Source organism: Sardina pilchardus, chromosome 15 (assembly GCF_963854185.1).
Source record: "Sardina pilchardus chromosome 15, fSarPil1.1, whole genome shotgun sequence".
NCBI lineage: Eukaryota > Metazoa > Chordata > Actinopteri > Clupeiformes > Clupeidae > Sardina > Sardina pilchardus.
In genome coordinates this window covers 2,229,969-2,257,468 of record NC_085008.1, presented here as the reverse complement: position 1 = coordinate 2,257,468, position 27,500 = coordinate 2,229,969, and the positions used below count along the sequence as shown (strand labels likewise).

The 27,500-nt window shown below is 46.7% G+C and overlaps 2 protein-coding genes across 2 annotated transcripts in view; both read left to right on the top strand.

The window, feature by feature from the left end:
• The window catches only part of adamts10 (ADAM metallopeptidase with thrombospondin type 1 motif, 10), a 58,460-nt gene extending 45,182 nt beyond the window's left edge, over positions 1 to 13,278 (top strand). Inside the window, exons 18-25 of the mRNA XM_062556121.1 lie at positions 3,688 to 3,768; positions 5,817 to 5,980; positions 6,253 to 6,379; positions 7,982 to 8,111; positions 8,284 to 8,488; positions 10,319 to 10,495; positions 11,964 to 12,129; positions 12,511 to 13,278. Coding sequence (XP_062412105.1) covers positions 3,688 to 3,768; positions 5,817 to 5,980; positions 6,253 to 6,379; positions 7,982 to 8,111; positions 8,284 to 8,488; positions 10,319 to 10,495; positions 11,964 to 12,129; positions 12,511 to 12,620 — 1,160 coding nt within the window. The 3' untranslated portion in view covers positions 12,621 to 13,278. The remainder of the gene's footprint in view (positions 1 to 3,687; positions 3,769 to 5,816; positions 5,981 to 6,252; positions 6,380 to 7,981; positions 8,112 to 8,283; positions 8,489 to 10,318; positions 10,496 to 11,963; positions 12,130 to 12,510) is intronic.
• Positions 13,279 to 18,374: 5,096 nt separating this feature from the next.
• The window catches only part of myo1f (myosin IF), a 35,500-nt gene continuing 26,374 nt past the window's right edge, over positions 18,375 to 27,500 (top strand). The window contains exons 1-3 of the mRNA XM_062555583.1: positions 18,375 to 18,556; positions 23,554 to 23,685; positions 24,920 to 25,009. Coding sequence (XP_062411567.1) covers positions 18,554 to 18,556; positions 23,554 to 23,685; positions 24,920 to 25,009 — 225 coding nt within the window. The 5' untranslated portion in view covers positions 18,375 to 18,553. The remainder of the gene's footprint in view (positions 18,557 to 23,553; positions 23,686 to 24,919; positions 25,010 to 27,500) is intronic.

The following is a 27,500-nucleotide window of genomic DNA, read 5'->3' as shown; positions in this document are numbered from 1 at the left end:
TACCCTCACACGCGTACACACACACACACATGCCCTCACACGCGTACGCAGACACACACACACAAACACACATGCCCTCACACGCGTACGTAGACACACACACACCCTCACGCGCGTACGCACACACACACACACACACACACACATTCCCTCACATGCGTACGCAGACACACACACACACACACACACGCCCTCACACGCGTACGCAGACACACACACACATGCACACACACTCTTTGTCACACATACCCTCACACGCGTACGTGGACACACACACACACACACACACACTCTGTCTCACACATGCCCTCACACACGTACATAGACACACACACACACACACACTCTTTCTCACACATGCCCTCACTCACATACACATACTCACACATTTATTTACAAACACATCTTCCTGTCCTAGATGTTAGGCAATAGGGTACTACAGAAAACTAAAGTAGGCTCAACACTGAAGTAGGCCACAGCTGTCCTGTTTAAGTTGTACTGTAGTCTAGGCAAGATGATTTGTTTGATGGTTTGTTGTTTTTTTGCTGCAGTTGGAGAGATATCTAATGGTATAGACGCTGCAGTTGTAGAGATATCTAATGGTATAGACGCTGCATTTGTAGAGATATCTAATGGTATAGACGCCGCAGTTGTAGAGATATCTAATGGTATAGACGCCGCAGTTGTAGAGATATCTAATGGTATAGACGCCGCAGTTATATAGATGTCCAGTGGTATTGACACTGCAGTGATATAGAAGTCACAGTGGTATAGATGCTGTAGTGGTATAGAAGTCACAGTTGTGTACTTGTTCAGTGGTATAGATGTCACAGTGGTAGAGATGCTGTAGTGGTATAGATATTGCAGTTGTTTAGATGTCACAGTGGTATAGCTGTAGTGGTATAGATATTGCAGTGGTATAGATGCTGTAGTGGTATAGATATTGCAGTTATTTAGATGTCACAGTGGTATAGATCCTGTAGTGGTATAGATTTTGCAGTGTTTTACATGCTGTAGTGGTATAGACATTGCAGTGGTATAGATGTCACAGTGGTATAGATGCTGCAGTGGTATAGATATTGCAGTGGTATAGATGCTGTAGTGATAGAGATATTGCAGTTGTTGAAATATCCAGTTGTATAGAAGTCCAGTGGTAGAGATGTGTAGTGGTAGAGATGTCCACTTCCTGTTCCAACATGACTGCACCAGTGCACAAAGCAAGGTCCACAAAGACATGGATGACAGAGTTTGTTGTGGACGAACTTGACTGGCCTGCACAGTTCTGACCTCAACCCAAGAAAACACCTTTGGGATGACTGAAAGTGGAGACTGCGTGCCAACATCAGTGTGTGACCTGATGAAAACGCTTCTGGAAGAATGGTCAAACAACTCCAGAAACACACTCCTAAACCTTGTGACTCTTCCCAGAAGAGTTGAAGCTGTTATAGCTGCAAAGGATGGGGTGTCACTTAAGAATGGGGTATCAATGAAGTTCATATGCGAGTCAAGGCAAGTGACCCATACTTTTGGCAATATGGTGTAGACGCTGTAGTTGTGTAGATGTCCAGTGGTATAGAAGTGTAGTGGTAGAGATGTGTAGTGGTAAAGATGTGTTGTGTAGTGGTAGAGATGTGTAGTGGTAGAGATGTGTAGTGGTATAGATGTAGTGGTAGAGATGTGTAGTGGTAGAGATGTGTAGTGGTATAGATGTGTAGTGTAGTGGTAGAGATGTGTAGTGGTAGAGGTGTGTAGTGGTAGAGATGTGTAGTGGTATAGATGTGTTGTGTAGTGGTAGAGATGTGTAGTGGTATAGATGTGTAGTGGTAGAGGTGTGTAGTGGTAGAGATGTGTAGTGGTATAGATGTGTAGTGGTAGAGATGTGTAGTGGGATAGATGTGTAGTGTAGTGGTATAGATGTGTAGTGGTATAGATGTGTAGTGGTAGAGATGTGTAGTGGGAGAGATGTGTAGAGATGTGTAGTGGCAGAGATGTAGTGGTATAGATGTCCAGTGGTATAGATGGGTAGTGGTATAGATGTGTAGTGGGAGAGATGTGTAGAGATGTGTAGTGGTATAGATGTGTAGTGGTAGAGATGTGTAGAGATGTGTAGTGGTAGAGATGTGTTGTGGTATAGATGTGTATAGATGTGTAGTGGGAGAGATGTGTAGTGGTATAGGCGTCCAGTGGTAGAGATGTGTAGAGATGTGTAGTGGTAGAGATGTGTAGTGGGAGAGATGTGTAGTGGTATAGATGTGTAGTGGGAGAGATGTGTAGTGGTATAGATGTGTAGAGATGTGTAGTGGTATAGATGTGTAGTGGTGTAGATGTATAGAGATGTGTAGTGGTATAGATGTGTAGTGGTATAGATTTGTAGTGGCATAGATGTGTAGTGGGAGAGATGTCCAGTGGTATAGATGTGTAGAGATGTGTAGTGGGAGAGAATTGTAGTGGGAGAGATGTCCAGTAATAGACATCTCTGGTTGTGGAAGGGTTGGTGAGGGTTTGTAGTGGGGTTTGGAAGGGTTGCTGAGGGATTTGGAAGGGTTGGTGAGGGATTGTGGTGTGGTTGCTGAGGGTTTGTGGTGGGGTTGGTGAGGGGTTGCAGTGGGGTTGTGGAGGTTGCTGAGGGGTTGGTGAGGGGTTGTGGAGGTTGCAGTGGGGTTGAGGAGGGGTTGGTAAGGGATTGAGGAAGGGTTGGTGAGGGGCTGTGGAGGTTGTAGAGGGGTTGCTGAGGGGGTGGTGAGGAGTTGTGGTGGGGTTGTTAAGGGGTTGCAGTGGGGCTGGTGTGGGGTTTTGTGGAGGCTGTAGAGGGGTTGCTGAATGGTTTCTGATGGGTTGTGGAGGTTGTAGTGGGGTTGTGGAGGGGTTGCAGAAGGGTTATGAAGGGGTTGCGGTTTGTTGTTGTTTTGATCTCTGTGCACCGTTTCTCACCGGACAGCTGACTGGCAGCTCACTCCTGGAGTGCATCATGCCAGCGCAGACGAACATGGCGTCCGCTTGTGCGCTGTCTCTCTCTCTCTCTCTCTCTCTCTCTCTCTCTCTCTCTCTCTCTCTCTCTCTGCCCCAGAGAGGCATTTTGGAAAGTGAAACATCTCCCTCCCGTCTCAGCTCAGCAGAAATGATTGATTTATTTCCTTTTTTTTTTTTTTTTTCAAATGGGAGTCTGAAGTTATTTACAAGTTTTGTGGTGACTTGGCGAGCCAGCGAGGTCTGGCCTGGAGGAACATGGCTGCCTGCACACGGCTCTCGCTCCGCTGTCCTCTGCCCAGGAATTCAGCTGGAATCTCCAACATCAGCGCCTCCCCTCTTCCACAACGCCTGCTCCCAAATAGCTACATTCTCTCTTTCTCTCACTCTCTTTCTCTCACTCTCTCTCACTCAGTCTTTCTCTCTCTCTCTCATTCTCTCTTTCTCTCACTCTCTCTCACTCAGTCTTTCTCTCTCTCTCTCATTCTCTTTTTGTCTCACTCTCTTTCTCTATTTCTCTCTCTCTTCCTCTTGCTCACTCTCTTGTACTCTCTCCAACCTTCTTACTCTTTTAAGTCTCCATTGTCCCTTCCTCTCTCACGTTGTCTTGTTGTGTCTTTCTCTCTCTCCCTCCCTCCCTCCCTCTCTCCCTCTCTCTCTCCCTCCCTCCCTCTCTCTCTCCCTCCCTCCCTCTGCTCTTCTGCTCTGTGTGCTCTGTAGGTTATGAAGAAGTTGTCCGGATTCCCAAAGGCTCAGTCTTCATCCACATCCAAGAGCTCAACGTCTCCCTCAACTACTTGGGTAAGAAGAAGCATGAGCTGAAATTCAGTGTTTCCACTCGCACACTACTAGAACGTGTGACAGCACATCCTGACAGCATTAAGGCTTTATCCTCTCAACTGAGGCAGCCAGAACCAGCCTGAGGAGACTCAGCATATACAGTAGGTGGAGCATATAGATGAAGCATATAGATGGAGCATATGGAGCATATAGGTGGAGCATATAGATGAAGCATATAGATGGAGCATATGGAGCATATAGGTGGAGCATATAGATGAAGCATATAGATGGAGCATATGGAGCATATAGGTGGAGCATATAGATGAAGCATATAGATGGAGCATATGGAGCATATAGGTGGAGCATATAGATGGAGCATATAGATGGAGCATATAGGTGGAGCATATAGATGAAGCATATAGATGGAGCATATGGAGCATATAGGTGGAGCAAATAGATGATAGGTGAAGCATATAGATGAAGCATATAGATGGAGCATATAAATGAAGCATATAAAGCATACAGGTGGAGCATATAGATGGATCATATAGGTGGAGCATAGAAAGCATACAGGTGGAGCATATAGATGGAGCATATAAAGCATACAGGTGGAGCATATAGATGGAGCATATAAAGCATACAGGTGGAGCATATAGATGGATCATATAGGTGGAGCATAGAAAGCATACAGGTGGAGCATAAAGATGGAGCATATAAAGCATACAGGTGGAGCATATAGATGGAGCATATGGAGCATATAGATGGAGCATGTGGAGCATATAGATGGAGCATGTAGGTGGAGTGTTCCATTTGTACTGGTTTTGTGAGTTGATTCTCTCAGTTAAGAACAGAATGTTGCTAACGGAACACCCCTGGAAGTCGTATTCCGTGCCGAACCCCAAGTAGCCTTAGTCCCGCCTGCCCGCCTGCCTGTCTGTCTGCCTGCCTGCCTGCCCGCCTGCCTGTCTGTCTGCCTGCCTGCCTGCATGTCTGCCTGCCCGCCTGACTGACTGACTGTCTGCATGTCTGTCTGCCCGCCTGCCTGCCTGCATGTCTGTCTGCCTGCCTGCCTGCCTGCATGTCTGTCTGCCTGCCTGCCTGCCTGCATGTCTGTCTGCCTGCCTGCCTGCCTGCATGTCTGTCTGCCTGCCCGCCTGCCTGCCTGCCTGTCTGTCTGCCCGCCTGACTGATGGACTGTCTGTTCTTGGAGAGCATGTTGGCCGTCCGGCAGGAACTCTTAATCCACACTGTGTGCGTTCCAGATTAGCTGCGTTCCAGATTAGCTGCGTTCCAGGCTCCAGCCAGATTAGCTGCTGGCCTCCCTTTGTCTGAGGAGACAGAGATGCACGCTCAGTTAAGACAAACGCCCACCTGAGTCTACAGAGCACGCTCAGTTTACAGAGGAGCCTACCTGAGTCTACAGAGCATGCTCAGTTTACAGAGGACCCTGCCTGAGTGTACAGAGCATGCTCAGTTTACAGAGGACCCTGCCTGAGTGTACAGAGAAGCAGTCTCAGGTTGAAGACAGGACAGTAGATTTCATTGATGTGTGCCATGTCTCTCCTGGTCTCTCCTGCTCTCTCCTGCTCTCTTCGGGTCTCTCCTTCTCTCTCCTGCTCTCTTCGGGTCTCTCCTTCTCTCTCCTGCTCTCTCCTGGTCTCTGATGGTCTCTCCTGCTCTCTCCTGCTCTCTCCTGGTCTCTCCTGCTCTCTCCTGCTCTCTCCTGCTCTCTCCTGGTCTCTCCTGCTCTCTTCTGGTCTCTCCTGCTCTCTCCTGCTCTCTCCTGCTCTCTCCTGCTCTCTGATGATCTCTCCTTCTCTCTCCTGCTCTCTCCTGCTCTCTCCTGGTCTCTCCTGCTCTCTCCTGGTCTCTGATGGTCTCTCCTGGTCTCTCCTTCTCTCTCCTGGTCTCTCCTGCTCTCTCCTGGTCTCTGATGGTCTCTCCTGGTCTCTGATGGTCTCTCCTTCTCTCTCCTGCTCTTTCCTGGTCTCTCTTGCTCTCTCTTGCTCTCTCCTGATCTCTGATGGTCTCTCCTGGTCTCTCCTGGTCTCTCCTGGTGTCCACTGCAGTGCTGAAGAGCAAAGGCGATCAGTACTTCATCAATGGAAAGCTGACCATCGACACCCCCCGCCGCTTTGACATTGCCGGGACGACCTTTCACTACCGGCGCCCTGCCGACGAGCCCGAGTCTCTGGAGGCCCTCGGGCCTACAAACATCACCCTGATCGTCATGGTAACAGCACAAACAAGCACTGTCGCTAAACTACCAGTTTTCAGAGATTATTGTGGGTCCTCTCTGCTTCTTGGTCCGCTCCTCTCTGACTGTGCATGTGTGTTGTGTATGTATATATGTGTGTGTGTGTGTGTGTGTGTGTGTGTGTATGTGTGTATGTATGTGTGTGTGTGTGTGTGTGTGTGTGTGTCTGTGTGTGTGTGTGTGAATATGTGGAATGTGTTTGTGTGTGTGTGTGTGTGTGTGTGTGTGTGTTGTGTTGTGGTGCCCAGGTGCTGGTGAGAGAGGAGAACCCTGGAATAGTGTACCGCTTCAACCCCCCTGTGAGCCGAGACCTCCTCAGTGGATACGCATGGCACTACACATCCTGGAGCCGCTGCTCTGAGCTCTGTGCTGGAGGTACACACACACACACACACCCATGCACACGCATATACACACACACACACACACACACACACATACACACTCTCTCTCACTCACATCAGATATGCTTGGCACTGTACCTCCTGGACACACTGCTCTGATCAGTGTTCTGAAGATACACACACACACTCACGTACACATACACAAACACACTCACGTACGTACATACATATACACATATTAATGCTTTTATTTGGACCTTAACACAGGGGAAGAATTTACAGGTCACAAACATACTGTACACACTCACAAACATACACACTCACAGACATACACACTCGCGCGCAAACACACACACACACACATTCACACATAGATGGATATACTTGATACGCCTTGGAAAGCTTGCCATGAGGGAACCTGATTTCGCATGCTGAAGTGTGAGTTTCATGCCAAACATGCTTGAACTGAGATCTCCCATACACACACACACACACACACACACACACACACACACACACACACACACACACACACACTGATGCAGTCCAAGAACTCAGGGCTGCTTGGGTCAGGAGCCGGGGCGGGTTCACCTTGACTTGGTTTCTGCCATTTTCAGTAAAACATTAGACTGGGTAGCACATACAGTAGACCTTATCAAAATATCTTATAGGATTCCAATCAGATTTTGGAATTAAAAGGATCCTATAGGATTTCTAGATCTTATAGAATTGATGCTATTGGAATCCTGTGGTATTTTTTGATAAGGGAAACCTTCTCAATTGCAATTGAGAGTGGGTCTGGAAAAGGTTCAGTGGCATATGACTTCCAGCAGGGCCACAACTAGCAGTGAAATTAAATTTAAATTGGTGTATTAAAATCTTACCTAATCATTTCAGAAGTGTAGCAATACTGTAAACGAAGGTTTTAAATGCGGTTGTTTACTCAATTCCAAAGAAATGCACGCCTGTGCCAGATTAGCGATTGTATTTGCATGCCCGTGTTTTAGGGACGTTGGAAACGGGCTTCAGTGGCCTCTTGGCCAGACGGACCTGCAGAGCACATGGCACATTTGCCAAAGGTTCGTATGGGTTCTCCCAGGCTAGCAAAGGTTCGTATGGGTTCTCCCAGGCTAGCAAATGTTCGTATGGGTTCTCCCAGGCTAGCAAATGTTCGTATGGGTTCTCCCAGGCTAGCAAATGTTCGTATGGGTTCTCCCAGGCTAGCAAATGTTCGTATGTGTTCTCCCAGGCTAGCAAATGTTCGTATGGGTTCTCCCAGCCTAGTAAAGGTCCGTATGGGTTCTCCCAGGCTAGTATAGAATAGTTGTTAGTTCCAAGCCACTAACTTCTCACATCGTTGTTACAAGCATAGCGCTGATGACTAGCTAGGTTGGATAGCTAGCTAGATGTTGGTTAGCTTGCACTACCCAAGCAGGCATAGCTACTAATTTCATTTGTAAGATTGATTATCAACATTAGGAACTGTGTAGCCATTAGCCTAGCTTACTTACTCGCTAGTCTGCTCACTGTGACGTAATGATGTTGCACTAGCACCAGTCACACACGCACACGCACACACACACACACACACACACACACACATGTTCAGAGGTGGTGTCCCTCTCTGTCTCAGGGGTGCAGGCTCAGCAGGTGGTGTGTAAGAAGCAGGCGGACCACTCCGTAGTGTACAGCCACTTCTGCGACAAGAAGAACAAACCCAAGGACAAGAAGAGGACATGTAACACAGAGCCCTGCTCCCCAACGTGAGTGTGTGTGTGTGTGTGTGTGTGTGTGTGTGTCTGTGTGTGCACATGCATGTGTACGTTTCCAAGTTAGAGATGATAATGATCTATGAATGTGTGTGTGTGTGTGTGTGTGCACGTGTGTGTGTGTGTGTGTGTGCACGTGTGTGTGTGTGTGTGTGTGTGTGTGCAGCTGGTGGACGGGCGAGTGGTCGGAGTGCAGCCGCAGCTGTAACGGGGGCGTGCGTACGCGGGAGATCCTGTGCAAGAGGAAGGTGGCGGGCGCTGAGGAGAAGGTCCAGGACGACTCCGTCTGCCCCACGCCCCGACCCCCCCTCACAGAGCCCTGCAACAACCACAGCTGCCCCCCCGAGTGGCTCGCCCTCAACTGGTCCGAGGTACGATAGCCCCCCCCCCCCCCCCCCCCATACGCACACACACACACACCACCACTGGTTCGAGTTACGGTAGCCCCCCAGTACCAATTTACGGTAGCCCCCATACACACACACACTTCTTTACATCATCAAACGCCCTTTGGATTAACCAAAGCCCCGGCGACATTGCAAGCCAGGCCTTCTTGTCCAACATCAGTGCCTGACCTCACAAAATACTCTTGTGAATGAACGGGCAAAAATGTCCACAGACAAATCTTGTGGAAATTATTCCCAAGAGAGTGGAAGCTGTTGCGGCCCAAGTGCGCTTGTCTGCGTAGCGTAGCGATGTGGGCCAAGTGCAGCTAACGCTAACCCTGCGGCTAGAAACAGAGTGTGGAATCTGTCTGACACACGGACTCCTAACAGAGCAGCTTTGTTTTCATGTGTTTCTTACTGGAGGGCATGTCCACAATGGGGATGACACACACACACACACACACACACACACACACACACACACACACACACACACATATAAGCACACACACACACATGCACGCGACCACAGTAACCATCACACCAATTAGCACATATTTCTTCCTCGTGAAAACACCCATGAGGGAGTATATTTTTCATTATGTCTACAGTCTACTCCCTTATTCCTCTCTTTCTTTCTCCATCTCTCCCTCTCTTCCTTCATCTCTCTCTCTCTCTCCTTCTCCTTCTCCATGTATATTGTTCATCATGTCTACTCCCTTATTCCTCTCTTTCTTTCTCCAACTCTCCCTCTCTTCCTTCATCTCTCTCTCTCTCTCCTTCTCCACATATATTGTTCATTATGTCTACTCCCTTATTTGTGTGTTGGGTTATCTGGGAATGTAATGTTGCAGTGGTGGGGTTGGGTTATCTGGGAATGTAATGTTGCAGTGGTGGGGTTGGGTTATCTGGGACTGTACTGGAACATTTTTGCTTTTCTGTGAATAACCACATTTTTTAACAGTGAATTGAATCCTGAATTGTTTCACATAATATGTACAGTATACCATATGAATATATTGTTTATATATATGTACACTTGTTATGTATAACATATTGATATATGTGTGTATATATATATGTACACTTGACATGTATAACATATGAATATGTTGTTTATATATATGTACACTTGTTATGTAAAACATATTGATATATGTGTATATATATATGTACACTTGACATGTATAACATATGAATATGTTATTTATATATATGTACACTTGTTATGTAAAACATATTGATATATGTGTATATATATATGTACACTTGACATGTATAACATATGAATATGTTGTTTATATATATGCACATTTGTTATGTATAACATATTGATATATGTGTGTATACAGTATATATATGTACACTTGACATGTATAACATATGAATATGTTGTTTTGATGTTCTTGTTAGTGTCCTGTGCCGACCCCTGCCCAAGCCTGTGCTGTTAAGACCCGGAGTTGAGTTGAGCAGCGCGTAAACAGCTCAAATAGTTAGAGGGTCATTTGCTGAATCTTTTACAGTGACCCTCTGACCCCCTGTGACTAATTCTCTCTCTCTCTCTCTCTCTCTCTTCATCTCTCCTTTTCTTCTTCTCTGTCACCCTCTCCTCTTCTTCTCTCTGGTTCACTCCTCTTCTCTCCCTCCATTTCTCTCTCTCTCTTTCTTTACGCTTCTCTGTCACCCTGTTCTCTCTCCACCCCGCCTCCTCTCTCCATCTCCCCCTCTATCCCTCCTCCATCCCTCCCTCTCCATCCCTCCTCTATCTCCCCCACCATCCCTCCTCCATCTCTCCATCTCCATCCCTCTCCCCAGTGCTCCCCCAGCTGCGGTCCCGGGTTCAGGCACCGGGTGGTGCTGTGTAAGAGTGGGGCCAGCGGGGACACGCTGCCCGAGTCCGACTGCCCCAAACTGGGCCGCCCGTCCAGCAGGGTGCGCTGTAACCTGCAGCGCTGCCCGCCGCCGCTCTGGGTGCCCGGCCCGTGGGGCGAGGTGAGTCGAGTCGCCACCGGAACCGCAAACAGAACCGAGCCGAGGCTGATAATAGAATAGAATAGAATATATACTTTTTTGATCCCGTGAGGGAAATTCAGTTCTCTGCATTTAACCCAATTTAATCGAATTAGTGAACAGACAGCACACAGTGAACACACAGTGAGGTGAATCACACTAACCCAGAGCAGTGAGCTGCCTGCCCAACCAGCGGCGCTCGAGGAGCAGTGAGGGGTTAGGTGCCTTGCTCAAGGGCACTTCAGCTGTGGACTGGTCGGAGATCGAACCGGCAACCCTCAGGTTACAAGCCCGACGCCCTAACCAGTAGGCCACGGCTGCCCCACGAAGAACCGAGCCGAGGCTGATAAGAACACGCGAGGCACCGCTTTCACTGGCAGTTCACTAGCAGTTCAACACTTCTTTTTTTTTCTTTTTTAGATTATTTTTTGGGGGGCTTTTTATGCCTTTAATTGGACAGGACAGTAGAGAGTATGACAGGAAACGAGCAGGAGAGAGAGTAGGGGTGGGATCCGGAAAGGACCACGGGGCGGGAATCGAACCCGGGTTGCCGGCGTGCGGTGCAGGTGCCCCAGCCAGTCGCGCCACGGCTGGGGCCAGCATGTCAACACTTCTGTATCTTCGTCAGAGTCCAGATGTCTGACAGATGTCTGATGGTAGAAAGTAGCAGACTAAAGGCCCTGCTGTTAAGAGGTGGCTGTTTTCGTTTACCTAGTGTTGTACCACCTGCTTGCGCCTGTTGAGGTGTCCGTGACCTTGGCGACCTTGACAGGGACAACGAGGAGGCGCTCATTCCCCGCCACGTTCCCCCTCCAGACATTACACTCATCGATGCACTCATTCCTACTGCACTCTACCTTTTTACATCTTTCTGTTGTGGGAATTGCTTTAAAAAGTGTAAAATGTTTACCATGTTGTAAGTCGCTTTGGCTAAAAAGCGTCAGCTAAAGGTAGTGTTATGTAATGAGGAATAAGAATACACAAGGAACTGCGTTCAGCTGAAGGAGAATGTTCATGCCCCCAGAGTCTAGCACTGTAGCTGCCTGGTACAGTAGCAACTCCAGCTAGCTAGAACCATAGGCTAGAACCACAGGCTAGAACCATAGGCTCGAACCATAGGCTAGAACCGATTGTTTTCTAGCGTTTGTCGTACCGACAGCACTCGGTGACCTCGAAAAATCGCCGGAATTCTCCGTTAACAGCCATGTTTAAAACATCTCAGTTATATTACCTTAAAATATATATGTTCAGTTGTAGGATTAACAATGAAGTTAACTTTGAATTAGGAAACTACCTTTGTCCTCATCTCCTCTCTTTTTCTCTCCCTCTCTTTCCCCATCTCTCTCTCTCCATTTCTCCCTCTCTCTCTGTCCCCCTCTCCCTCCCTCCCTCCCTCTGTCTCCCTCTCTCTCTCCTTCCCTCCCTCCCTCTCTCCCTCCCCCTCCCTCAGTGTTCTGCTAAGTGTGGTTTGGGGCAGCAGATGCGGTTGGTGAGGTGTCTGACCAACACTGGGCTGCCGTCGTCTGAGTGTCCCGACCTCCAGAGGCCGTCCAGCATGCAGCAGTGCAGGAGCAAGTGTGACCTCGTCCTCTTCAGCCCCACCGACAATCCTGAGGGTCAGCCACACACACACACACACACACACACATACGCATACACATACACATACACATACACACACACACACACACACACACACACACACACACACACACACACACACACACACACACACACACATGCACACACAAACACATCATTCACACAACATCACAACACCAACAACCCAGACACTTTGTATGGGTGGTAAGCTAGACCCACACACAACATACACCATTTTGCAACCAAACACTCTACCACACAAACACATTATGCAACCAAGGATTTTAATGCACGATGACCAAAAACCTCACAACCACAAAATGCAACCAGATATAAACATTATATAAAGGCTACATGAACGTTAATCGAGGTATCTTGTGTTTGTTTGCCTGCAGAGTGCAAAGATGTGAACACAGTGGCATACTGCCCCCTGGTGCTCAGGTTCAAGTTCTGCAGCCGGCCGTATTTCAGGCAGATGTGCTGTAAGACCTGCCAAGGACACTGACCTCCGGTGCTGCCGGTTCCTCCGGTTCCTCCGCTCTCTCTGTCCACCACTCCACGGTTCCTGACTCCCCACCCCAGACAGCAGTTGACTCTGGAACAGAACCGGTCCGAGTGCGGCCCGTCTAAACCCAAGTCACCAGGACGGGGGTGCGATTCCTGCAGTAGTCGGGCGATACGGTTCCTAGAACGCTAGAGACACACTCTCAGTGGTTTAGTTGCTGTGGTGGTTGCTCAGCAACACTACCCCAGGAAACGCACCCCCTGTCCCTGGAGTTAGCTGCTCTCTGAGGTCACTTCCTGTTCTGTGAAACCCTCTGACGGGGAGACGTGTGGGCGAGCGGGACGCTGGCGAGAGGAGGACGAGCGACGGAGGCGGAGGCGGAGGGAGACGGACGCGCGAGACTTTAGCTGCTGTCGGTTACCGTGGGGACCTGTGAGACCAGCCGACCCCCGATGCTGCTGCCCCTGCTGCTGGTGAGGAGTCGGATCAGCTCCCTGAACATCCTCCCTCCATCGCCATAGCAACGTGCCATCAGAGCTACAAACATCCCACCGGAGGGGGCTCCGCCAGCTCCTCTCTGGAAGCATCAGTTGTCCGTTTGTTTGTTTGTTTGTTTGTTGTTGTCTTCTCTTGACACAACAAAGATCAGCTTATCTGACCTCCCTAGACCCCAACGTGACCCCTAGACCCCAATGTGACCCCAGCGTGACCCGTAGATACCAAAGTGACCCCTAGACCCCAATGTGACCCCTAGTGACCCCAGCGTGACCCCTAGACCCTAGCGTGACCCCTAGACCCCAAGCGTGACCCCAACATGACCCCTAGACCCCAGCGTGACCCCAAGACCCCAACGTGTATTTCAGACTTTTAATACTGAAGAGATTGGAAATGTCTTAGATATTGTAAGAGTTAATGGATTGTTTTTGTATACATTCTACGTATCTTTAAAGCTGTTGTCTTTTGTTTTGGGTCCGACCTCTAGCCCTAGTCTTGCCTTCTACTGCCTCAGAACTCAACACTGATATCCCCACCAGAACTAGGCCATAGTCTAGCTTACCATCCATACAACTCAACACTGCTCTCACTATATAGATCAGGCCATAGTCTAGCTTACCATCCATACAACTCAACACTGATATCCCCACCAGAACCAGGCCATAGTCTATCATGTTGTATATCATCCATACAACTCAACACTGATATCCCCACCACCAGAACCAGGCCATTGTCCTGCTTACCGCACATACAACTCAACACTACTCTCACCATATAGATCAGGCCGTAGTATAGCTACCATCCATACAACTCAACACTGCTCTCACTATATAGATCAGGCCATAGTCTAGCTTACCATCCATACAACTCAACACTGATATCCCCACCAGAACCAGGCCATAGTCTATCATGTTGTATATCATCCATACAACTCAACACTGATATCCCCACCACCAGAACCAGGCCATTGTCCTGCTTACCGCACATACAACTCAACACTACTCTCACCATATAGATCAGGCCGTAGTATAGCTACCATCCATACAACTCAACACTGCTCTCACTATATAGATCAGGCCATAGTCTAGCTACCACCCATACAACTCAACACTGCTCTCACTATATAGATCAGGCCATATAGCTACCATCCATACAACTCAACACTGCTCTCACTATATAGATCAGCCCATAGTCTAGCTACCATCCATACAACTCAACACTGCTCTCACTATATAGATCAGGCCATATAGCTACCATCCATACAACTCAACACTGCTCTCACTATATAGATCAGGCCATATAGCTACCATCCATACAACTCAACACTGCTCTCACTATATAGATCAGGCCATAGTCTAGCTACCATCCATACAACTCAACACTGCTCTCACTATATAGATCAGGCCATATAGCTACCATCCATACAACTCAACACTGCTCTCACTATATAGATCAGGCCATATAGCTACCATCCATACAACTCAACACTGCTCTCACTATATAGATCAGGCCATAGTCTAGCTACCATCCATACAACTCAACACTGCTCTCACTATATAGATCAGGCCATATAGCTACCATCCATACAACTCAACACTGCTCTCACTATATAGATCAGGCCGTAGTCTAGCTACCATCCATACAACTCAACACTGCTCTCACTATATAGATCAGGCCATAGTCTAGCTACCATCCATACAACTCAACACTGCTCTCACTATATAGATCAGGCCATATAGCTACCATCCATACAACTCAACACTGCTCTCACTATATAGATCAGGCCATATAGCTACCATCCATACAACTCAACACTGCTCTCACTATATAGATCAGGCCATAGTCTAGCTACCATCCATACAACTCAACACTGCTCTCACTATATAGATCAGGCCATATAGCTACCATCCATACAACTCAACACTGCTCTCACTATATAGCTCAGGCCGTAGTCTAGCTACCATCCATACAACTCAACACTGCTCTCACTATATAGATCAGGCCATATAGCTACCATCCATACAACTCAACACTGCTCTCACTATATAGATCAGGCCATAGTCTAGCTACCATCCATACAACTCAACACTGCTCTCACTATATAGATCAGGCCGTAGTCTAGCTACCATCCATACAACTCAACACTGCTCTCACTATATAGATCAGGCCGTAGTCTAGCTACCATCCATACAACTCAACACTGCTCTCACTATATAGATCAGGCCGTAGTCTAGCTACCATCCATACAACTCAACACTGCTGTCACTATATAGATCAGGCCGTAGTCTAGCTACCATCCATACAACTCAACACTGCTCTCACTATATAGATCAGGCCATAGTCTAGCTACCACCCATACAACTCAACACTGCTCTCACTATATAGATCAGGCCATATAGCTACCATCCATACAACTCAACACTGCTCTCACTATATAGATCAGCCCATAGTCTAGCTACCATCCATACAACTCAACACTACTCTCACTATATAGATCAGCCCATAGTCTAGCTACCATCCATACAACTCAACACTACTCTCACTATATAGACCAGGCCATAGTGTATCCTACCACTCATTAATCTCAATACTGATATCACCACCATCAGAACCAGGCCATAGTCCTGCTTACCGCACATACAACTCAACACTACTCTCATCATATGGACCAGGCCATTATAGTCCTGCCTACTCAACTCAACACTGATCTCATCACTTGAACCAGATGTGCAGTATTCAGTCTTCAAAAGCTAAACCGTTTTTATTATGCCAGATAGTAGGTTTTGAATGCGACCAGCGTAGCGTTTGGTTTTATTTCAAGTGTAGAAGAGTCGTCGTCAATGTGATTATTCCATGTTGAAGAGCCAACCGAAGCCAGCTGCACATGCACCCCAGTGGTTACCCCACTGCTCAGACGGGCGTAGCCGCGGGAGACGGACCGCAGGATGAGAGCGATGTGTGCAGCCCTATCCTGATGGAGGATGCTTGTTGCTATGCTGCGGTGGCATTCTTCCTGGTGCTTAGGAATGGTGCTATTTCTTAATGGTTCTTTCTTGTCATTGTTGAAATCATTTGAATGAAAACTGATTCACTTGTGGTCAAGTTAAATTGGTGAAGATGCTGTGTGTATGGAAACAAGATTTAGAAGAAAAGACCTTATTTCTGTTTTTACCTACCATGTATGCCAGATATGTGCTAAAAGAAATTACTTAGTAAAACATTAAATGTTTTATATTTTATTTTTATCATTTTATACACCCCTTGTTGTATCTTTCAGGGTGTATATAAATCCACAATGGCTGACAATAAAGTTTTTTTAAGAGTCAATTGAAGTGGGTTTGTGATACATTGTAGTGTTGAGAAATCTGTCAACACTACTCTGTCTGACAGCTGTCTATCTAGCGTCAAATACATTCTACAATCGAATACAGGGTAATCACATTGTAGCTGAGAGTGTGTGTGATTTTTTCTGCAAAAGATACATGCACACACCTTCACAGACTCACACAACCCAGCCCAGCCCAGACCAGCCTCATATTTATGCAGCTGCCAGATGGCTTAAAACTCTGTCAGGTGTTCACACAATTAGAATAGAGTATCTCAATTTAAAACCAGATTTCCTGTATACATGTATGTAGCCACTAGCCAGCAGAAGTACAGGTCATTTGTTGGAATCCTCGGATTCGCCGTGCTGTGGGCTAATAAGTACCAGTAGACTTAAGAAGAACAATAGTGAGCTTGCTTGATCAAGCTCACTAAGGATGCAGTGATGTGGGTGAAGGTTATGAAGCTTGATCAAGCTCACTAAGGATGCAGTGATGTGGGTGAAGGTCATGAAGCTTGATCAAGCTCACTAAGGATGCAGTGATTTGGATGGAGGTTCTAGAAGCTTCACCACATCCTGAGCTGCTCTCCCCGGGCCCTTTGAGGACGCTACTGTAGCTTTCAAGTCTGTGGTTGAGGCATTCCCCTCACACGGCTGCTGTGGCAGCATGCCACACACACACACACACACACACACACACACATAATGAGCACCGCCCTGCGCGTTCTGATCACCGCGGTGCTGGATGAGAGGTAGACGGAGCAGGAGTCTACCAATCAAAGCTCACACACAACAAGTGTGCTATAAACATCGCCACAGGGGGGTGCTCTAAAGCACTGGGCACAAATCAGTTACTAGTGGTATCAGCTGGGCACCGTCTGGCGTGTCTGCTGAAATTACCTGAATGTGTGTGTGTGTGTGTGTGTGTGTGTGTGTGTGTGCTTGTGTTTGTTTGTGATGGCCAGTACCTGATGCTAAAATGACCGGTGACATGCTGATTTGCATCTGTGTGGGAAGTGACCCACATGCCCTAGAAACACATTGAATTGATAGTGGACTACATATCCCAGATATAGTGGGCTAAATACTCCAAATATAGTGGACTACATATCCCAGCTGTCAGGTGACTCCATTGCAGGTCCTGATGAGGTACTAGTAGGCCTTATCAGTGTCATCTGATTCACCTGAATTACATTGTGAACACAGACTACAGAACAGAGGAAGTGTGTGTATGTGTGTGTGTGTGTGTGTGTGTGTGTGTGTATGTGTGTGTATGTGTGTGTTTGTGTGTGTATGCATATGCTTGGGGCATGTGTGTGTGTGTGTGTTTGTGTGTGTGTATGCATATGCTTGGTGCGTGTGTGTGTGTGTGTGTGTGTGTGTGTGTGTGTGTGACTGTGTGTGCATGTATGCATTTGCTTGGGGCGTGTGTGTGTCTGTGTGTGTGAGTGAGAGCGTGTGCTTCCTGTCTGAAGAAAAGACCACTCCCTACATGTTTGACACAGCACTGTGTCTGTTACTGGTCTCTGTCAGAGACAGAGACAAGGAAGATTATTTGAAGATGATTTGACTTTTATTAACCAGACATACGCACACACACTCATACGCACACACACTCTAAAAAGTTATGTCTCAAAATAACACATTGCATTCTAGCTCAGGGGCAACACAAAGTTATGTCAATTTCAACACAGCAATTGTGTAGATGGGTGAAAGGTGAAAAACATATTTCAGCTATCTAACAAACAAACAAACAAACAAACAAAAGATGTTTTTGTTTTTTCAGATTGCTGAAATCATTCTCCCGGCCAAGGGAAAAAATGTTTGAGAGTGTGTGTGTGTGTGTGTGTGTGTGTGTGTGTGTGTGTGCGTGTGCGTGTGTGTTTAAGTAGCTCTGGTTTCATAGTCTGCAACTATAAGGAAGTGAAGTAAGTTGTGAGGATGTTGGGTTGAGCTCAGTCTTGTGTGCTTGCGTGTGTGTGTGTGTGTGTGTGTGCAGTGAGCAAGACACACTTTGAAATGGCGTTATCGTAGCAGCTCCGTGGGCTCCTGACATCTTTTCCTTTTACATTCTGGACACAAAAAGGAAGAGGACATCCACAGCTGCAGTAAAATGGTGAATATATCTTTTCTCTTTCTCTCTCTGATCTGTCTCTCTCTCACTCACACACACACACACCCTATCTCTGTCTCCCTCTCTGTCTCTGAACTCTGAGTGGCTAGTTGATGTGTGTGTGTGGACAGTCACGGTTATGTCAAATATCAACCCTGTCCGGTGTCTGTGTTTGGACGGGTCACACACACACACACACACACACACAGACTCGAGGCAGATCAGCTGTTTCTCGCTGTGCTTCAGGTGAGGGGAATGAAACCCTGCAACATGTGTGTGTGTATGTGTGTGTGTGTGTGTGTGTGTGTGTGTGTGTGTGTGTGTGAGCCGGCCCGGCGTGAGACGACTGTGAGACGAGTGTGATGCTAGACTCTGGGAGACGCTTGGACGTGAGAACTAAATCATCTGTGCCGGCGGCAGACGCACAGACGCACTGATGCACAACGTTGAGACTTAGTGCTGTGCTAAAGCGCCCAGAAAGAGGACGTTGTGGTTAACAGGGCCTTAAATTCTGACTTTGCTTCCTTAAATGGACAAGCCTCAGTCCCCGACTGCTGTGTGTTTTAACGAATCCTGTCACGCCTTGCTAACATCCTGCTGTTTTGGCTCCATACGATGGCCATGGGTCGGTCCACCTGTGCCACATATCTGGTTATGTGTGTGTGTGTGTGTGTGTGCCACATATCTGGTTGGCCAGGAGGACATCTCCAGGCATTCACTGATGGATGACAGGCGGCTCCTAGCATAGGTGACGTAGGCAGCTGTTTGGACACTAATCACAAAGTCTTCTGCTGAGGGCACTGATTGCACACACACACACATACACACGCACACACACACTGATCACATAGCCTGCTGCTGAGGGCACTGATCATACACACACACACACACACACACACACACACACACACACACACACACTGATCAGGCTGCAGCTTAGGGCATAAAAGGACAGCAGGGGCGCCACAGCAGAGTGACAATAAAATCTCTCCTTTGGCTCCAGCGCAGTCAAAGCTAGCCCTGTGATGGACTCACACACACACACACACACACACACACATTCTCACACACACACACACACACACACACACACACACACACACACATACCAAGCATATGGACTGTGATGAATACAGTACATGTCATGCCATATGCCAGAAGGACGAACAATACATCCATCATGTAGTTAGATGTGTGTGTGTGTGTGTGAGTGTGTGTGTCATGTGTGTGTCATGTGTGTGTGTGTGTGTGTGTGTGTGTGTGTGTGTGTGTGTGTCCAGTCCAGGAAGTGAGCCTTGCGTGTTAGAGAGGCCAGGTTTTCGCAAGCTTTTTGCAAGAGACAGAGGGAAGTAGGGGGGCGGAGAACCAAGGTTTCTATCTCTGAACTTCCTTACTGCACTGCCTTCTGCTGCAAGGAACAGGAGAAGCCCCCCACCCCCACACACACACACACACTCAAACACATACACACACAGACACATATACACACACACACATACCACACACACACACACACACACACACACACACACACACACACACAGCCTGTCTCCTAAAACTAGAGCCCAGCTCAGAGGTATTGATAGGTATCAAAGTGTGTGTGTGGAGGAGGGGGGTAATTTTAGGCATCGGTTAAAATTGCATAGCTGAAAGATGCAGTCTGGTGGAAGTGGTTTGTTAAAGCAGTTTGCTGTTTATTCTCTTCATAACTCAAGACAGGCTCAAAACTGACTGACTGTCGCTCTGGCTTGGTGACAAAGCGACAGATCATCTCTCAGAGTACTGATGTATCCGGAAACTGGAGTATTTGTTTAACATTTCCACCAGCGAAAAGCCATTCCTACATTGCGATGGATCACCAGTGCTTTGCGACAGCTTTAGATTGTGGAATATTTGGCTAATTTAGTAATCCCATATCACAGCGTAAAGGTGCTCTAAGCGATATTGTGCAATGTGTAACGTAACCCTTTATCACATTCACAGCTTAAAGGTGCTATAAGCGATATTGTGCAATGGGTAACGTCACTTCTGTTGACGTTCAAACAAAACAGAGAGCTAGCTTGCTCCTCCCCCTCTCTCCCATGTAATTGAAACTCTCCTAAACGCGCACTTGTCTGTGATTGGCTGGAAGAGTTTGTTATGTTCTCGTGGTCCAGACTGGACCAGGTTGTTTTCGATGCCGCTCTTGGGGCGATGGGCTGTCCACAGCGACCGCGTTATTTTCCAGTGTGTTCAGGGCGCAGGCAGCTATAGGATGATGAGGTGATGTTGGCTATGTGTGTATCATGACTTTTACGCTCTCATGCGCCTTTACGCTCTCCCGTCTGTCCTCTCCGCTTCCCTTTTCACCCGCCTGAGTGATCTCATCTCAGAGTGTATCTGTGAGAGCATCTCAACTTCCTTCACAGATCGGTCTGACCATCTTCCCTCTCAAGCCTATTTCCAAATCACCAAAATCCCAGGAACCAATCAGAACTTCTTGTTTTGGCATGGTGCCGTCTTTATATGGCGTACCGTACAGGAAACACAAATTTCTTGTAAATTACGGTTTTGCACACAGTTGTTAACTCAATTCCACTGATGTCATCAGCCCAGCCACTAGTTGTGTTCAAAAGTGCTGCTAACAGGACACTCAACATGGCCCATCAAGCAGCAGCAGACTCCACTGGGCAAGAGAGCGGAGTGTTGGAGTGCTAACTGTCTTGTCCATGTTCATGTGTTAGAGTTGGTCTGGTGTATAGGCTGGGTAAACCCAGCATGATCTACCGGCGATTTGGATTTCGCCTACATCTATCTCTCCTGCTTCCTGTCCACGTTTGCTGGGTCCAATCACAATCACAATCCAAAAGGCGCACCCTTAACTGTGTTGTCCATGTTACTGGGCGGTAGCGTCGCAGTGCTAACTGTGTTGTCCATGTTACTGGGCGAGAGCATTGGAGTTCTAACTGTGATGTCCATGTTACTGGGCGAGAGCATTGGAGTGCTAACTGTGTTGTCCATGTTACTGGGCGAGAGCATTGGAGTTCTAACTGTGTTGTCCATGTTACTGGGTGAGAGCATTGGAGTTCTAACTGTGATGTCCATGTTACTGGGCGAGAGTGTCAGAGTGCTAACTGTGATGTCCATGTTACTGGGCGAGAGTGTCGGAGTTCTAACTGTGATGTCCATGTTACTGGGCGAGAGTATCGGAGTTCTAACTGTGATGTCCATGCTACTGGGTGAGAGTGTCGCAGTGCTAACTGTGATGTCCATGTTGCTGGGCGAGAGCATTGGACTGCTAACTGTGATGTCCATATCCGTGCTGCTCTGGTTTCTCAAAGCTGTAGGCAGAGCAGGGGGTGATATTTATGGCTGTGGTTTCCTTGTGCTCTGTGGCTCTGTGTGTGCATGTGTGTGTATATGTTTGTTACCACAAATGAATGTTCACACTGAAAAAATGTTGCATTAACACAGCAGTTTGATACCAGTTCTGTTTAGACAATAGCTCTCATGCCATCAACAACAGTTGAGTGTTACCTGCAGATTGTGATTTGCATTTAACCAGTTAATGTGGCGTGACTAAATCAGTCTGATTTGAGAGAAGCTTAATGACTCAGAATTGCACTTGTTTCCTGGTAGCGTGTGCGTGTGTGTGTTGGATTAGATCAGTACACACAAAGACTGAGTTGGTGTGGTGAGATCACCTTTAGAGTTGAGAACACGGTGTGTGTGTGTGTGTGTGTGTGTGTGTGTGTGTGTGTGTGTGTGTGTGTGTGTGTGCGCGATGCTCTGACGATGATCTTTAAATATCCCTCCACTGCTGAGAAACACTAAAGAGGAAGTAGACTCACTGTCACACTCTGACGCTCTGACTCTCCTAAATGAGCCAGCGGATGATAAAACTTCTCTTTATCACTTTCATCTCTCTCGTTTCCCAAATTCGTTTGGATTCTTGCAGTTCATCTTGCACAGGTCTTCCTTGTGTGTGCAAAAACGTGCAGTCATGTTTGCAACTTGTTAGCAATAGGTAAGGTGATCATCCCAAAAGTGTGGAAAAAATGGGGACATTTGCGGTCTGACTATAATCTGCTTGAAATACACATTTTATCTACACATTTAAAAACGGGGACCAGTTAGTTTAGGTAATTTTTCTGTATTTTCCTGAGGCTGGGGACAAGCAACCAAAAACGGGGACTGTCCCCTGAATCCAGGGACGTCTGGTCACCCTAGGTCCTATGTTCCCCACTTTTAGTTTAAATTTTAAAAAGGGTCCTATGTTCCCCGCTTTCCCCAAAAATGGTTGCAATACGGGGAACATAGGACCTGGGGAACATAGGGATGACCCCCAATAGCTGATATGTTTGTGAATTCTGAAGAAACAAATAATGCAAAACCAAATTGTGGGCAGCCCAAATCCGTCAATTACTGAAATAAATATAAAATGTCTTTGATTAAAGGGGGAATGCATACGTATTGCTCTATATTGCCCAAATCTCGACCAAAGTTAGCGTGCTATATGCCTAGCGTCAGACAGGGGTCATCCCTATGTTCCCCGGGTCCTATGTTGCCCGGTTTTCCCCAAAAGGGTCCTATGTTCCCAGGTTTCAATACATACTGGGGACCATAGGACCCTTTTTGGGAAAACCGGGGAACATAGGACCCTTTTTGAAATTAAGGGAAAAAAGGGTCCTATGTTCCCTGGTCCCATACAAAGTGGGGAACATAGGACCCGGCGAACATAGGACCTGGGGAACATAGGTGCGCTCCAAACTTTCTTCAGCTATGAGGTTAATACAGGGGGACAGATAATATGGTATTAATATGGTTTTGTTTCTTTTAACTTGCATAAAACACTGTCCTGCGGCTTATACACAATGCGGCTTATATGCAGGCAATTACTGCATATCAACAGTAAAAATGAAATGAAAATAATTGTTTGTTTTTTTATTTCTGGTAAAAAATGTCTCTTTTAAGAGAAAAGGTTGCCGACCCCTGCCCTGACCTCTTCTCTATCCCTACAGGGTAGCAAGTACCACTGGCAGAGCCAGAATGTCAAGCAGAGTGGGGTGGACGACATGGTGCTCCTCTCAAAGATCACAGAGGACGCAATCGTGGAGAACCTGAAGAAGAGATTCTTGGACGACTATATCTTTGTATCCTCTGCTATGCTAAGCTCATTTAGCCCTTGGTGCTCTTGTGAAGGCCAGAGCAGGTCTCTGCTATGTTAGGCTAACTTAGCCCTAAGCTCATTTAGCTGTTGGTGAGCTTATGAAGACCAAACTGCTATGCTAAGCTAATTTAGCCCTTGGTGCTCTCGTGAAGACCAGAGCAGGTCTGCTATGCTGAGCTAATTTAGCCCATGGTCTGCTATGCTAAGCTAATTTAGCCCTATGTGCTCTTGTGAAGACCAGAGCAGGTCTCTGCTACGCTAAGCTAATTTAGCCCTGGGTGCTCTTGTGGAGGCCAGAGCAGGTCTCTGCTATGCTATGCTAATTTAGCCCTGGGTGCTCTTGTGGAGGCCAGAGCAGGTCTCTGCTACGCTAAGCTAATTTAGCCCTGGGTGCTCTCGTGAAGACCAGAGCAGGTCTGCTATGCTGAGCTAATTTAGCCCATGGTCTGCTATGCTAAGCTAATTTAGTCCTATGTGCTCTTGTGAAGACCAGAGCAGGTCTCTGCTACGCTAAGCTAATTTAGCCCTGGGTGCTCTTGTGGAGGCCAGAGCAGGTCTCTGCTACGCCAAGCTAATTTAGCCCTGGGTGCTCTTGTGGAGGCCAGAGCAGGTCTCTGCTGCACCGAGGGACCATAGAGCAGTGCAGCGGCTGCGGCCATATTAGCTGCTGACATCCTGTTCTTCATTCTATAAATAATGTTGCAAATATTGACTAATTGTTGACAAATTACACACATACCACACACACACACACACACACCCCTCACATACAGAGAGAGAGAGAGAGCGAGAGACACCCTCCACACACACAGTTGAGTTCTGTAGCTTACTAACCACAGTACCACCCTTCACCACTGTTCTCTCTGACAGTATCACACTCTTCCTCTTTCTCTCTCTCTCTCTCTATCTCACCCCCTCTCTCTCATTCTCTTTCTCTATATGACTCAGTTGCAAGACCACTTGCAAGCTTCCTCATTTCCCTGCACACAACCACCACCACAGACACCTACTGTAAACCGGGTTGCCATGGCAACTCACTGTGCCTGATATCTAATAGACTGTTGCAGGTCACTGCCTATACGATCAGTTTTGAAGTAGGCCTACATTTTCCTTTTTTGGTAATATGTAAAATAGTGGAATAATAAGATTCTTCCATTATATATCTAGAAGTCAAAACATGTAAACAAGTAGCATATCTCTTTAACTCTGATCTAAAGACATACATCGGCTCAGTGTTGATATCGGTCAACCCATTCAAACAGATGCCCTACTTCACTGAGCGGGAGGTCGAGCTGTACCAGGGCGCAGTAAGTACACCATCAGTCACCTGACTCTCATATTCACAGATTATCAGAGTGTGTGTGTGTGTGTGTGTGTGTGTATGTGTAGCCTATGTGTGAGTGAATCTGTGCATGTGTTCTCCTCCAACACACAACTTGAGTGTGATTTTGGCTGTGCGTCGCCAGATCTACATTCACAAGTGTAGGCAACTGTGGAGAAAGTTGGCCCAAAAGGGGCTCAGAATGAACACAGCATCAATAGATTCTGAAAACTCGAAGGGCCTTGTTTTTACGACGCAAAACCTGGCGCAAAGTTTATTCCTATTTTACACTTGAGTTTTGCACCATGCGCTTCACTTTTATTAAGCTTTGAGCCCAGGGGTGTGGCAGTTAATGCCTATGGTGAGGTCTGGCACATTATCTAGAAATCGCTATTTTACATCATCTAAAACACATTACACCACTGACCAAGAAAGACCTGGTCGATAGCGAAGCACAGTTGAAGAAGCACTGCCATAAGATGTAAGCAACTCCTGCAGGATAAATGTCCGTGTTTTTATTCAGTCATTTGAACATAATTGGGGCAAGTGTTGCTTTTTCCAGGCCTTGTTTTCAATGGTAATCCATTGTGAGTCAATAGTGAAAGTAATTAACTGTGTATAACTGTTTTTTCGTTGATATTGACACCATGGTGAAGTTAGTTTCACTTTGCCTATGAGTTCAAATAATAGACGAGTGCAGATGTGTGAAGAACATACTCTGCTAGGTTTAGTAAAGCGTGATTTAGTGGAAAATTTGTTCCATACTGTCTAACGTGTCTATCAAAATACCGATGCACTGTTAGAAGTTGCTCTGCTTTCTGTTAAAGGGAATGACAGATCAGTCATTCTCATTGGTTTAAATGATGTTACGCCCCAAAATACACCCATGACTGATTAAGAAGCATAGGAACCCCTTGTTGCGCCACCTGCGTTTGATAGCAAAACCGCTCCCAATGTGGACTGGGCAACCCACTACATTAATTAGGCTATTCGCTAGTGACCAAGCGTCACACACACACACACACACACACACACACACACACACACACACACACACACACACACACACACACACACACACACACACACAGGTTGTTCTTATGCTTCTTAACTGATCACGGAGGTGTTTATTTAGCAAAACATCCATTACACTAATGGGAGTGACATCTGTCATTCCCTTTAAGAGCAAGGAGCGCAAAATCTATCAGCGCGCTGCCATTTTTAGTGAGTCCACCTCTGCAGAAGGATTCCGTACAGCTCGCTTTACTAAAACGCGCATGTGTGTGTGTGTGTGTGTGTGTGTGTGTGTGTGTGACAAGCAGAGTACATAAATCTGCACTCGCCAAGTACCCAGGTGAACCTCAGTCATAGCTGTGCTTTGTTAGTTCTTAGTTCTTCACTGTGGTATCATAGTCACTGACAAAACAGTTCGACACTAACAAGGGGCTACCATTGAAAACATAGCCTGAAAAAAGCAACACTTACCCCAGTGATGTTTGAATGACTGAAGAAAATCCGGAAGTTATTTATCCTGTGGAGGAGCTGCTGCTTACTGTACAACTCTACATCTCTTGGTCAGTGGTGTAATGATTTTTAGAGGGTGTAAGATAGTAATTTTTGGATCATGCACCAGACCACACCTTATGTGGTTCAGTGTATGACGAAAAACGTACACTTTATATGAGTGTAAGATAAGAATAAGTATTGCATCACACTTTGTGTTACCTACCAATAGGGCCCTAAGTGTGTATGTGCATGTATGTGTGTATGTGTGTGTGTGTGTGTGTGTGTGTGTGTGTGTGTGTGTGTGTGTGTGTGTGTGTTTGGGAGGGAGGTGTGGGGGTTAAAAGTGTGACTGTATGTGTGTGTATGTGTGGGTGTGCAAAGTTCATTTGAAAACTTGTCAACATGGTTCTCGGCAGATACACTTTTTCTCAGTTCCTTTGGCGCGTTTCTCAGATCAGAATTGAAATTCTCAAAACTGTCAGTTCAAACTCCATATCATATTACCACCATATTACAACGATCACATCGTTGAAGCAGTTTCTCCCCATCTCGACCAAATAGCAACGCTTTAGTACATCCATGAAGCTGGTTTTGTACAAATGTGTGCTGTTTTTTGTTTTCATTTTCAATTGCTAATGTCATGTTGGTCAGAATGTTGGTCACTCTAATAGTTTCCTGCTGAATAGTCCCCATAAACCCCAATACACAAACTGTCCTGTGTGTGTGTGTGTGTGTGTGTGTGTGTGTGTGTGTGTGTGTGTGTGTGTGTGTGTCCATAAACCCCAATACACAAACTGTCCTTATTTCATCGCTTGTGTCATTACATGCAAATGTGTTGAACAAGCTGTTAGACTTAGTTGTCATCTGTCTATATAAATAAATGACTTGACAGACAGGAAGGTCATTTTACTGTATATTGGTCATGTTTCATTTGCACAAAAGCCTTTGCTTTCTTTATACTGTCACTATGT